The 14,574-nt window shown below is 42.6% G+C and overlaps 1 protein-coding gene across 1 annotated transcript in view; it reads left to right on the top strand.

Moving 5' to 3' along the window:
* The window catches only part of LOC134615249 (mucin-2-like), a 215,439-nt gene that overhangs the window by 87,716 nt on the left and 113,149 nt on the right, over window positions 1-14,574 (top strand). Inside the window, exons 5-7 of the mRNA XM_063459735.1 lie at window positions 7,864-7,998; window positions 8,147-8,224; window positions 11,410-11,561. Coding sequence (XP_063315805.1) covers window positions 7,864-7,998; window positions 8,147-8,224; window positions 11,410-11,561 — 365 coding nt within the window. The remainder of the gene's footprint in view (window positions 1-7,863; window positions 7,999-8,146; window positions 8,225-11,409; window positions 11,562-14,574) is intronic.

Raw genomic sequence — 14,574 nt, 5'->3', positions numbered from 1 at the left:
CACTACCGATCCTAATTCACCTCCTGCTATAGACTAACCTGATAACCCTTACTAACCATTGTGACGGACTGCCTTGCACTCCGACCAGGTACTTGTCACGGTAGTTTACCCCAACTCGCAAGATTTAGTCCAACAATTGACAATATAGAGCAGAGATACGTCTTACCGGACCTTAGAATGGCCGGACTCGACGTAGAGGAGAGAAATACAGAGTCAGGAACGATCCAAGGTCAAGGGTACAAAGAGACAGCGAAAACAAGAACTAGCCAAGGTCTGGTACACAGTAATCAGTAAGCCGGCAAACAAGACAAAAAAGGGATAAAGAGATAAACGGAGTCAAATACAAAGCCAAGGTCAAGTACGAGAAATCACAACTGAACACAACAAGCGCTAAAGGGAACTGAAACAGAAACCATAGGGCAGGGAGATAAGGGAGAGGTAAGTATAAATATTGGCCCCTGTCATCTCCACGCCCCCAGTGTTACCATTCTTTTTAGTCATATGGGTTATAGGCGCTACAATAGAAGAAAAACCTTTAATAAAGCGTCTATAAAATAGTTAGAAAAACCAAGAAAGCGCTGAATGGCTTTCAAACCTTAAGGTAGAGGCCATTCTATGACAGCAGAAAGCTTCTGGGGATCGATGCGAAAACCTTTAGCAGAAATTAAATACCCCAAAAACTGGATTTCGGATTGATCAAATAAGCATTTTTCTAGTTTATAATAAAGTCCATTAACAAGAAGGGTTTTCAAAACTGTTTTAACATGCATATGATGAGTATGAAAATCCGTTGAATATATTAATATGTCATCCAAGTACACTATTACGAATGTGTGAATAAACTCTCGTAAGACGTCATTAATAAATTCTTGAAACACTGCTGGGGCATTACAAAGACCAAATGGCATCACAGTGTACTCGTAATGACCGGATCTAGTGTTGAATGCCGTCTTCCATTCGTGGTCTTTCTTAATACGTATTAAATTGAATGCACCTCTAAGGTCCAGTTTGGTGAATACAGTAGCGTGTTTGAGCCTGTCAAATAATTCCGTGATTAAAGGTATAGGGTAAGCATTTTTTATGGTGATTTTATTTAGACCCCTATAATCGATACAAGGTCTCAAATCGCCCTCCTTTTTCGACACAAAGAAGAACCCTGCTCCAGCCGGAGAAGAGGATCTCCTTATAAACCTTTTGTAGAGATTCTTTAATATAATCCTCCATGACACGGTTTTCTTGAAGAGATAAAGGATACACCCTACCTTTGGGAGGTATAGTGCCAGGCAATAAATCGATAGCACAATCGTAGGGTCTATGAGGCGGTAATTTGTCAGCCTCCCTTTTATCGAAGACAGACTTGAGAGATAAGTACTGAGGGGGTATAACAGTAGACAAAGGAGGAGTAGTAGGAACATTAATAGAATTTAAAGGGGTGATTTTAACGATACAAGACCCTTGGCATGCATCACTTCAAGATACTATTTGTCCTAATTCCCAATCAAAACTGGGATTGTGAGAACGTAACCATGGGTACCCTAACACGATGTGAGAGGAAGGAGAGGTAATGACCTGAAACCGAATGGTTTCTAAGTGTACACTCCCTGTATACATATGCAACGGTTCAGTCTCATGAGTAATAACTGGGGAGCATAATGGTCTACCATCTATGGCCTCAACGGCCAAGGGTGTCTTCTTCTCTTTAATGGGTATGTTGTTTTTCCTAACAAAACCAGAATCTATGAAATTCTCAGCTGCCCCTGAATCGACCAGGGCTAGTATGTTCCCAGCTATGCAATTCTTTTCCATATGCAGAGAAATAGGGAGAAGTAATCGGTTAAGAGGCAATTTTGGTCACACCCAAGGCCAGTCCCCTATGTGGTCTTAGATGCGATAGTTTTCTAGAAGCATGGGACATTCTTTTAGCATATGACCCTTCCTACCACAATATAAGCAAAGTCCCTCCTTTCTCCTATACAATTTTTCAGCATCAGAGAGTTTGGCAACCCCTAATTGCATGGGTTCCTCCTCTGATACATTGGAACTCCCAGGATTAATAACTCTAGGAGTATTTAATGTAACAAAACATCTATTCCTATTCTTAGTATAGAGTCTGTCACGAATCCTATTGTCTATATCAATGAGATAGTAGATAAGGTCCTCTAATGGTATAGGAAGATCCCTAGCCGCTACCTCATCCAATATAGTGTCAGATAAACCTTCCGTAAAGGCAGTAGTTAGCTCATTGTTGGTCCAATCTACCTGTGAAGCAAGGGTACGAAACTGAATAGCATAGTCAGCAACAGACCTAGATCCCTGTTTAATTCTCATTAATGCTCTGGCGGCATTCTTCGACCTTTTAGTTGTGTCAAAGGTTCTACGAAAAGCCGTAAGGAAACTATTGAAATCATGCACCATAGGTCCATTAGCCTCCCAAATAGGATTTCCCTATTTAAGTGCTTTATCAGTAAGTTGGTGCATAAGGAACCCAACTTTAGACCTATCAGTGGGAAAAGAACGTGGATACATCTCAAAGTGGAATTCCACTTGATTAATGAATCCCCTGCAAGTCTTAGCTTCCCCTCCATACCTAGGAGGAGGGGTTAAATGTGCAGAAGCATTAGGCATGGTAGATACATCTGGGACAAGAGGTGCAGGGGGATCTGGTACGGTTACCGGAGTAGTTCTAGATAAAAGTGTCTGGAGGGCCTGGGCTATCTGATCCATACGGTGATCCTGCTCTACAAATCTAGCCTCATGAGAAGCCATTTGCTGAGCCAAATCTGCGGGGTCCATGTCGTAATGTCACGGTAGTTTACCCCAACTCGCAAGATTTAGTCCAACAATTGACAATATAGAGCATAGATACGTCTTACCGGACCTTAGAATGGCCGGACTCGACATAGAGGAGAGAAATACAGAGTCAGGAACGATCCAAGGTCAAGGGCACAAAGAGACAGCGAAAACAAGAACTAGCCAAGGTCTGGTACACAGTAATCAGTAAGCCGGCAAACAAGACAAAACAGGGATAAAGAGATAAACAGAGTCAAATACAAAGCCAAGGTCAAGTACGAGAAATCACAACTGAACACAACAAGCGCTAAAGGGAACTGAAACAGAAACCACGATAGGGCAGGGAGATAAGAGAGAGGTAAGTATAAATACCCTAACGTTTAATTTGATTGGCCCCTATCATCTCCACGCCCCCAGAATGTGAGTGTATGGGGAGTGTAGGATGACAGGGGCCAATGGGAGACTGTTTTAATTTTCGGCTCCCACTTCCCCTTTAAGAGTGAGCCCGAGACGCGCGGCGCGCTCTTGGAGCTAGGCGGGACACGTGACCGCATCCTGCGGTCAGTGCCCGCCATCATTTGAGCCCTGAGCGAGCCGCGTGAGGCGGGAACTGAGGACCTCGGCCGGCCCCCGGATAAGGTAAGTACCGCTACAATACCTCCGTCAATCGCTGCTTCCTAGTACTGATGAGTACCATAAGCACTGCGCTGGAACACCATAACCACTGCAAACCCCACAAACCGCTGCAGCTTGGTTGGGGTCTCGCCGTCCATTACCCACCCTGGACCTATGACCAGGATCCAGCTTCCAGTGGGTAGACCTCTCTAAGTCCATAGAGCGTAGCAGGAACAGCTCTTACAAGAGCTTAGTGATTATACTCAGGGGAGTATAGTGATTATAGCAATCCCCAGAGTGTAGTTCTCCAATCTCCCAAACATGAGCCAAAACTTCATGAAGGTGCAAGATGATCTGATATTTAATGGTTTAGGTTGGCTTTTATACAATTCTCCAGGCCAGAGGAACACCCCCTGGACCTGATGGGACACAGGAACACAAAGGACACAAGCCAATCAGAACAAACATATTGTGGCGAAACCAGCCTCGCCACTGCGCATTGGAGAAGACTGATTGCCAGCCTTCTGCCCTGTGACTATGGGCCCCATGCTAAAATGCTTGATTTTCCCCTGCAAAGACCCAAAAGCCGGGTCATTCTGTACTTTCCCTATGTGAGCAGTGTTACCCCAGATAGCTATGCCATGGAGCCCATTCATATAAGGAAAGACTATGTGAAAGACTTTGGCTCCATGGCAATTGAACTGTATGTATGTGATCTGAGCGCCATTCAGTCATAATGTGCGCTCAGACCTAAGCTATCTGGGGATATGTTGAATGTATATGTTTTATGCAATAGCTGCACAGTTATATATTTTTATGTATTTTATTGTCTTTTGCTGCCATGTGGCTAATGGAGTTTTGCCTCTGTCCATGGAGATAATTGGATTACTTCCCAATTATCTCCAGGATAGAAGACTCTGTGGAACTGGTTTTGGGCAGAAAAGCCATGCTTCATTTGGTCAATAGGACTTTCCCTTAACTTTTTAACCCCTGGATGGAATTGGCTGAATTTTGACTATGTTTATTATTAAAGTGTGCTGATTTAGAATATGTTTGTGGCATGAATATTTTGGAAGTTATTAATATTTGGTAAAAACTGTATTTCTCTGCCTGTGATAATTATATTACCCATTGTGTTCAGTAATTATATCACAGGCAGAGGGGAGGATTTTGTGTGGGAGTGTCTGTGTGTATTGTACGGATTTATTGGTTGTTCTGTAAAACCCTGTGGGCAGTACTAAGTTTGTGGATTGGGAATAAAAGAGGCTGTATGTGCCAGTACAGTCAGTTCTGCTTGACCTCAAAACGAAGTGTCGTCTCGTTATTGGGGGAATTGGATTGTATGCTGATTGCCAGGAGTGTAAGCTGATTGTATACTTTTCCTGTTCAGCTGTTTACAGCATTTATATGCTTGAGAGCATTCCAATGCTTCTCCGGTTCGGTGGTTTTGGTGTCTGCTGCAGTGCTTGGAGTCCTCAGAAAGCGCTAGGAGCATCCTTCAACGGAGGTACCCAGTCAGGGTGCCCGCCGATCCTTACACATATAGTCTGTGACACGCACATGTACAGCACACAATCCCTTCCCTTCTTCTTAGGAGATAATTGAGTAAAGTCCTGTAAGTAACTCAATTATCTCCAGGCAGAAAAAACACATTTCCCCATAGTTCAGAAAGTACCCCAAAACATAACATACCCCCGGAAAGCCCTGATCTGGGTGAACAACATATCCAAAAATCACCCAGAGCAGGGGTTCAAAAGTTTCATGGAAGTCTCTTTTTGGTCTCTCTTTATGGAGTACAAAAGTACTTATATTACATGAATGGAGCCTTTTAAAGTGTATTCGGTATATTGGTATATTGGTATATTGCAGGGCCCATAGTCACAGGGTAGGGGGCTGGCAAACAGGCCCCTCCAAAAACTCATGGCAAACTCACAGAAAAAGGGGAGTTTGTCACACGGACCACCTGGCACCGCGACTGCGCACCTCTGCCGACGGATGCTCCTAGTGCTCACCAAGGACCATCAGCACCGCACCAGACACCATAAGCACTGCAGACCCCACAAACCGCCACAGCTTAGTTGGGGTCTCGCCGTCTCCAACCCACCCTGGAACCTCCTCTGACATCCAGGACCGTGTGGGGAAGACCTCTCCTCCAGGAGAGTGTAACAGGAACAGCTCTTAGAAGAGCTAAGTGATTAGAGCCCAGGGGAGTATACAAAGTATAGCAATCCCCAGTGTGATTGCTATTTCCCCCAATAAGAGGCAATGGACTAACTCAGTTAACTCTAAGCAGAAAAAAAAACATACATTTTTACAAAGTCTGGAAAACACCCCAAAACATAACATCCCCATAAATATTACATCCCCAGATAGCTCTGATCTGGGTGAACAACATATCCACAAATCACCCAGATCAGAGTAGGGGTTCTGAAAATTCCTGTAAGTCTCTTTTGACCGAACGCACGCATGGTTTCATGCCCAAAACAGTTCCAGAGAATTAGGCTGTGCGGCCAGTCTATTTTAAACAATCAAAGTACCATTCAAATTACCGAACGGAATGGTGAATGGCCACAGTCAATGTGTACCCCTTGTCAATGTGTACCGAACGCTGCTGCGTTAGTATGAAAAAGAAGTGAATTGGTGGAAGTCCCAGCAGTGTTTGTGCGAGCGAGTGTCCGAAAACAGTTCCATGCGCTCGACGACAAAACACTGCTGTCTGTTCTACAGTTTAAGATGGCCGCCGCCACGTGTTCGTGCATTCGAACGCCGACCACCCAGACATTCGTCATTTAAGCTGCGGTTAACCACAGCTTCTGGGAGGTTAACGAGCAGCACACTACACTTGCGGTTGGTCTGGCTGTTTGTCAGTTTGTTTGGCAAACAAACACCATAAGCATAATCCATTCGGCAGCCCCATATACTGCACCATAGCAGGTAAATAGGCACGAACAGTGTTTGTAGTCCCAAGTTTACCACAGGGCCATAATCACAGGGCAAGAGGATGGCAAACAGGCCCCTTTCGCCACAACCATTACCTCACTGCCTCCTCATTACTGATCATAATTCACATCCTGCTATACACTAACCTGATAACCCTCACTCACCCGTTACCTCACTGTCTCCTCACTACCGATCCTAATTCACTTCATGCTAAGCACTAACCTGATAACCCTCACTAACCATTACCTCACTGCCTGCTCACTACTGATCCCAATTCACCTCCTGCTGCTCACTAACCTGATAACAGTCACTCACCCGTTACCTCACTGCCTCCTCACTACCGATCCTAATCCACCTCCTGCTGCTCACTAACCTGATAACCCTCACTAACCATTACCATTAGAGAATACAGCCTGAATCGCCATTTGTAAAATGTGTTAATTCTAAATCAGAGAGTGCTTACTCCACCTCTGTGTGTATTCCTTTAAACATGGGCATAGCAACATGTAAACTGCAAACAATAAGCGACAACGTATAAACCGTATTCATTCAATTGTTCGTGTAATAGTGTACAAAGGGCCCATTTCTAATTGGGTGTTAATTCATCCAATTCTGCTCAGCTGTAAAATGTTTTCTTTTTCTTTGTTGCGCCTTCAGTATAAACATATTTTGGTCAAACAAGCAGATTTGGCAGATCACTTGCCTTCTCTCTTAGTTCTAAGTAATGATTTCATGTGTTAAATCTTCATTGTATTACTGAGCTTCATTAGCTATTACCCTCGTTAACAGAGCTTTCCAGCTACGATTGTAGAAATAGCTTGGATGGGCCGGTATAAAGTACATTTACTGTCATTAAATATCTCCATAGTGTAGACAGCTACATTTAGAAAATAACTGAGTGTTTTATAGAATGCTGATAGTCGACTGCCGGAGCGACATTATCCTGCAATTCCTGTACGCTCCTGACATTGCCGGATTTTTATGGTAAACAATCGGCACACTAGGAAGTGTTCTGGCCAATCCAAATCAAACCCATTATTTTCAATAGGAGCGGAGGATATCCCATGATCCTCTGTTCAGTGCGTAGTTCAGCAGTGGGCAGCGATTCCATTAGTCAGGAAGGATGATTGGAAGTGCTGGCTAAGCTCATAGCTGCCGTATCATGGCTGATTTCTGAGCTGCACTCACAGTTTTGTGCTGACCGCAGCTGGCTGTAAAGGAGTGCGTTGATGTATGGTGGACGTGTCTTGTCAGCCAGGCTCCCACCGTATTGTTTGCTGGATCTGGGCCGGGCTCACAGTTATTGAGATACTAGGAATAATCCTGGAGATGTCTGTCTCTTTGTCCTTCTGTCTGGCTGTCACTCTATCCCTCTGTTAAGAAATGTATCTTTCTGTGTTTCTCTCGGTCTGCCTCTTGATTTCTGTAGAACAGAAACAGAACAAGGTGCGTGCTGATCACTATCAATTACTCATCTTTGCGTAATCTCTCCTTAATCCCAATCTTTCCCCTGTTCAGGATGCCAATGTGCTGATCAGCGCCTGCCGGGTGGAGGACTTAAGCCAGGAGAAGGTGATGGAGACTCTAAATAAAATAGCTCAGCCTGGCAGGGTCCCCCGCAAGTCCTACGTTCCAGGATCACATCAGGTGGTAGTAAGTTAACTGTCCTTCATCCTGAGACCAAATAAGACGGTGGGGATGGGCATTGTGATGCAGGGACTTGAATTGTAGATAAAATTTATATCATACGGAGAAATGCTGGACTACAAAAACATCACTGTCATTTTCTATTCCTAACCAGGGCACAAACTATCGGAAAACAAACCCTGCCATCGAGATGAAATTCAGTAAGAGAGAGTCTTTCTGGGAGAGATCAGAGGTGAGAACAGAAATGTATCCAAACTTTCTAGATCCCAAAAATCTCACCCAACAGCAATAGATTCAGTCAACATAAACTTCATGTATCATCTCCTCCCAATATCTCACTTAAATTTGCACTCTATATCTCCTCCTATTATTCCATATAACCCCCTATACCTTCTCCTATTACTCCATATAACCCTCCCTATAACTCCTCCTATTACTCCATATAACTCTCCCTATAACGACTCCTATTACTCCATATAACTCTCCCTATAACCCCTCCTATTACTCCATATAACCCTCCCTATAACCCCTCCTATTACTCCCTATAACTCCCCCTATTACTCCATATAACCCTCCCTATAACTCCTCCTATTACTCCATATAACCCTCCCTATAACTCCTCCTATTACTCCATATAACCCTCCCTATAACCCCTCCTATTACTCCATATAACTCCTTCTATTACTCCATATAACCCTCCCTATAACCCCTCCTATTACTCCATATAACCCCTCCTATTACTCCATATAACCCTCCCTATAACTCCTCCTATTACTCCATATATCCCTCCCTATAACTCCTCTTATTACTCCATATAACCCTCCCTATAACCCCTCCTATGACTCCATATAACTCCTCCTATTACTCCATATAACCTTTCTATAACCCCTCCTATTACTCCATATAACCCTCCCTATAACTCCTCCTATTACTCCATATAACCCTCCCTATAACTCCTCCTATTACTCCATATAACCCTCCCTATAACTCCTCCTATTACTCCATATAACCCTCCCTATAACCCCTCATATTACTCCATATAACTCCTCCTATTACTCCATATAACCTTTCTATAACCCCTCCTATTACTCCATATAACCCTCCCTATAACCCCTCCTATTACTCCATATAACCCTCCCTATAACCCCTCCTATTACTCCATATAACCCCTCCTATTACTCCATATAACCCTCCCTATAACTCCTCCTATTACTCCATATATCCCTCCCTATAACTCCTCTTATTACTCCATATAACCCTCCCTATAACCCCTCCTATGACTCCATATAACTCCTCCTATTACTCCATATAACCTTTCTATAACCCCTCCTATTACTCCATATAACCCTCCCTATAACTCCTCCTATTACTCCATATAACCCTCCCTATAACTCCTCCTATTACTCCATATAACCCTCCCTATAACCCCTCATATTACTCCATATAACTTCTCCTATTACTCCATATAACCTTTCTATAACCCCTCCTATTACTCCATATAACCCTCCCTATAACCCCTCCTATTACTCCATATAACTCCTCCTATTACTCCATATAACCTTTCTATAACCCCTCCTATTACTCCATATAACCCTCCCTATAACTCCTCCTATTACTCCATATAACCTTTCTATAACCCCTCCTATTACTCCATATAACCCTCCCTATAACCCCTCCTATTACTCCATATAACCTTTCTATAACTCCTCCTATTACTCCATATAACCCTCCCTATAACCCCTCCTATTACCCCATATAACCTCCCTATAACTCCTCCTATTACTCCATATAACCTTTCTATAACCCCTCCTATTACTCCATATATCCCTCCCTATAACTCCTCTTATTACTCCATATAACCCTCCCTATAACCCCTCCTATGACTCCATATAACTCCTCCTATTACTCCATATAACCTTTCTATAACCCCTCCTATTACTCCATATAACCCTCCCTATAACTCCTCCTATTACTCCATATATCCCTCCCTATAACTCCTCTTATTACTCCATATAACCCTCCCTATAACCCCTCCTATGACTCCATATAACTCCTCCTATTACTCCATATAACCTTTCTATAATCCCTCCTATTACTCCATATAACCCTCCCTATAACTCCTCCTATTACTCCATATAACCCTCCCTATAACTCCTCCTATTACTCCATATAACCCTCCCTATAACCCCTCATATTACTCCATATAACTCCTCCTATTACTCCATATAACCTTTCTATAACCCCTCCTATTACTCCATATAACCCTCCCTATAACCCCTCCTATTACTCCATATAACCCTCCCTATAACCCCTCCTATTACTCCATATAACCCCTCCTATTACTCCATATAACCCTCCCTATAACTCCTCCTATTACTCCATATATCCCTCCCTATAACTCCTCTTATTACTCCATATAACCCTCCCTATAACCCCTCCTATGACTCCATATAACTCCTCCTATTACTCCATATAACCTTTCTATAACCCCTCCTATTACTCCATATAACCCTCCCTATAACTCCTCCTATTACTCCATATAACCCTCCCTATAACTCCTCCTATTACTCCATATAACCCTCCCTATAACCCCTCATATTACTCCATATAACTCCTCCTATTACTCCATATAACCTTTCTATAACCCCTCCTATTACTCCATATAACCCTCCCTATAACCCCTCCTATTACTCCATATAACTCCTCCTATTACTCCATATAACCTTTCTATAACCCCTCCTATTACTCCATATAACCCTCCCTATAACTCCTCCTATTACTCCATATAACCTTTCTATAACCCCTCCTATTACTCCATATAACCCTCCCTATAACCCCTCCTATTACTCCATATAACCTTTCTATAACTCCTCCTATTACTCCATATAACCCTCCCTATAACCCCTCCTATTACCCCATATAACCTCCCTATAACTCCTCCTATTACTCCATATAACCTTTCTATAACCCCTCCTATTACTCCATATAACCCTCCCTATAACTCCTCCTATTACTCCATATAACCCTCCCTATAACTCCTCCTATTACTCCATATAACCCTCCCTATAACCCCTCATATTACTCCATATAACTCCTCCTATTACTCCATATAACCCTGCCTATAACCCCTCCTATTTCTCCATATAACATCCATATAACTCCTCCTATTACTCCATATAACCTTTCTATAACCCCTCCTATTACTCCATATAACCCTCCCTATAACTCCTCCTATTACTCCATATAACTCTCCCTACAACCCCTCATATTACTCCCTATAACTCCTCCTATTTGATAATTTATTTTTTCCCAGAAATATTAAGTCATTTGAAAAGTTTATCCAAAAATAATGAATGAAGTGCATTGTCCGATAAACCCACTTTACCCTGTATAAACATCTTCCGATAAATCTCCTAGAGGGAGGAAGAGAGACGGAAAGAGGAGGAACGAATCAGACTCCTGGAAGCGAGGATTGCTTGGGAGAAGCAGCGAGTACAGAGAGAGAGAGACGAGGAAGAGGAGCGAGAGCGCAGGATTCGAGAGAAGGAGAGACTAGTGGAGGAACAGAGGTAATAGTTAACCCCTCGCATCCAGCAACTGTAAATTAACGTAATAAGTTAACCCCTCGTATCCTGCAACCGTAAATTAACGTAATAAGTTAACCCCTCGTATCCTGCAACCGTAAATTAACGTAATAAGTTAACCCCTCGTATCCTGCAACCGTAAATTAACGTAATAAGTTAACCCCTCGTATCCTGCAACCGTAAATTAACGTAATAAGTTAACCCCTCGTATCCTGCAACCGTAACCTAACCTAATAAGTTAACCCCTCGTATCCTGCAACTGTAAACTAAGGTAATAGTTAACCCCTCACATCCTGCAACCGTAAACTAATGTAATAAGTTAACCCCTCTGTTACGGAACTCCCTGTACTCCCACCGAGTACCTTCCGTTGATGGACACTTCATAGCCTGCACTCAGGACCATAAGCCCCACACTGGACACTACAACCACCGCAGACTCCACAACCGCCGTAGCTTAACTGGAGTCTCGCTGTCTTCTGTCCACCCTGGATCAGCTTCTGTCCTCCAGGACCATGTGGGGAAGACCTCTCCTCCAGGAGAGCGTATCAGGAACAAGCTCTTAAAAGAGCTAAGTGATTAAAGCTCAAGGGAGTATGCAGAGCATAGCAATCCCCAGTGTGATTATAGCAGCTCCCTCCAATAACGAGACAAGGCTACGTGTTGAGGGTCAAGAAGAACTGACTAAAACCTTATTTTACTTGGGACCAGCCCATGTGGTCATTACATTAACATTGCTGTAAAAACTCAATACAATTACAAACAGTCAAATCATAGCAGGCAACATACAGTGACTTATTATAACACAATGGCATATTTTTAAAGGGGTGGGGGAGACAATAATTAACAGAAAATATCACACGTGCCTGCAGAATTAGCAATACCTATTGCCTAAATTTAGTTTAGAAAAACGTTGCCTGAGAGGGGATATGATAACATTATACAAATATATTCAGGGCCAATACAAACCATTGTGTGGAAATCTATTCACAAACCGGACTTTACATAGGACACGAGGCCATGCGTTTAGACTGGAAGAAAGAAGATTTCGTCTAAGGCAAAGGAAAGGTTTTTTTACTGTAAGAACAATCAGGATGTGGAATTCTCTGACTGAAGAAGTGGTTTTATCAGAGTCCATACAGATGTTCAAACAGCTACCAGATGCATACTTGCAAAAACAGAATATTCAGGCATATAATCTTTCAATGTAGGGTAATAACTGCTTGATCCAAGGATAAATCTGACTGCCATTCTGGGGTCAAGAAGGAATTTTTTGTCCTAGCTTGTTGCAAAATTGTGCTTCAAACTGGTTTTTTTTGCCTTCTTTTGGATCAAAAGCAAAAAACAAATGTGAGGAAGGCTGAACTTGATGGACGCAAGTCTCTTTTCAGCTATGTAACTATATGTAATATGCAAATCTACCCGAATATGCAAATGAACCAGTCTTGCTATTCAGGTAGTGCATATTGCTGTTGCTACCAACAGAGGGCACTAGACAAATCCACCTAGTTGAAGCAAACCTCAGCAGTACAGGAGAGCAGGCAATACATCCCAGGGGCCATAGTCACATGGCAGGAGGCTGGCAATCAGTCTTCTCCAATGCCCAGTGGTGAGGCTGGTTAAGGTAATAGTTAACGTCTCTGTAGCGGAGAGCTGAATTCTCGCAGCTATTCTCCACTTAAGATCCTAGGGAGGCTCAGGAACAAGTCAATAGTAAATCCACAGCAGAGTTTCCAGCAGGTAAAAAGGTACAGCAATATCCCCACAGCACTCCCAATAACTGGACGACACACAGTTTCAGGAGTAGAACTGACAATCGTTTATTCCAAGGTTTCTTATAAAGCCTGCTCCCATGCAAGGGAGGGAACTACAGTAATTAGGACAGTAACCAATACAGCAATGTTACCTACCACACCTCACCTCCCCTCAGAGTGAGTCATAATCCCCTTAACTGGCACAGTAATTTACCCCAAACCTGGATGTACCCCTAAACCATCACATAACATTAATATTAGGGTACCGCAAAGAAGTAAGCAGGGTACGGACGCAGATCAAGGATCCAGCTGCAGTATTTTTCCATCCAACGAAGAGTGTTCCGAGATCTGGGGACCCGCCGGCCAACAGCGTGCATCATCCAGAGTAAGGTCTGGGACGCACGCCAACCTCACGAACATCCGGCAGAGAGTGTAACAAACTATCCACATCAATCCTGATCGGTCCTCACTACGAAAACGGAACAACTTACACAGATGTGCTGGTAACAATCTTGCATAACGTCCCTGACTTATATTTATTTATTTTTATGCAGTTTTATATTTTTATATTCTACCACTTTGAATGCCCTGACATAGGCGCTTTTTCTAATAAATTTTGAATCATTTTTAAACTTCATTTGGAATTCATTGGCTTTATTGATTTTTATCCATTTTTATGAAATACAGTTATTCAAACTATATTTCCACCTTATAAGTAATATATCTCTGTACTTCAAAGTACACCATTTGGTATATACTCTGTTCACTTAATGATCACAGATTTAAAGACACATACACCATATATTTTTGTGTCATTACGTATCAATGTTATACTGATTTATTACATCACAGGAAACAGTTCCCTATACTTGAAAGCGATTTTAATTTCTCGTTTGCTAAAAGTATAGTATTTGGCGTGCACCTAATCTCATTCTGTTTGAAACAGATTTAAAGGTATACACACCATATATACAAATTTTATGTTTTCATCCTGAATTTTAACAAAGCCTTTTTTAAGTGAACCAGCTCCTGGATCCATTACACGGGACTTACAGTGTTAATCACAATACTTCACATTTTAGACAGTTTTTTGGTGAAATTTCTGCCTATATCCAGTTTTGAGCTCTTCACTTCAAGTCAGACTCCCTCATCCCTGTGTGTTGCACTAGGCATACCAGACCAATCTGAGCCCTGATCTGGGTGACTATAATATCCAAAATTCACCCAGATCGGACCAGTGGTTCAGT

The sequence above is a fragment of the Pelobates fuscus genome, chromosome 6 (genome assembly GCF_036172605.1).
Source record: "Pelobates fuscus isolate aPelFus1 chromosome 6, aPelFus1.pri, whole genome shotgun sequence".
Lineage (NCBI taxonomy): Eukaryota > Metazoa > Chordata > Amphibia > Anura > Pelobatidae > Pelobates > Pelobates fuscus.
This window is presented reverse-complemented; position numbering and strand designations above follow the sequence as displayed.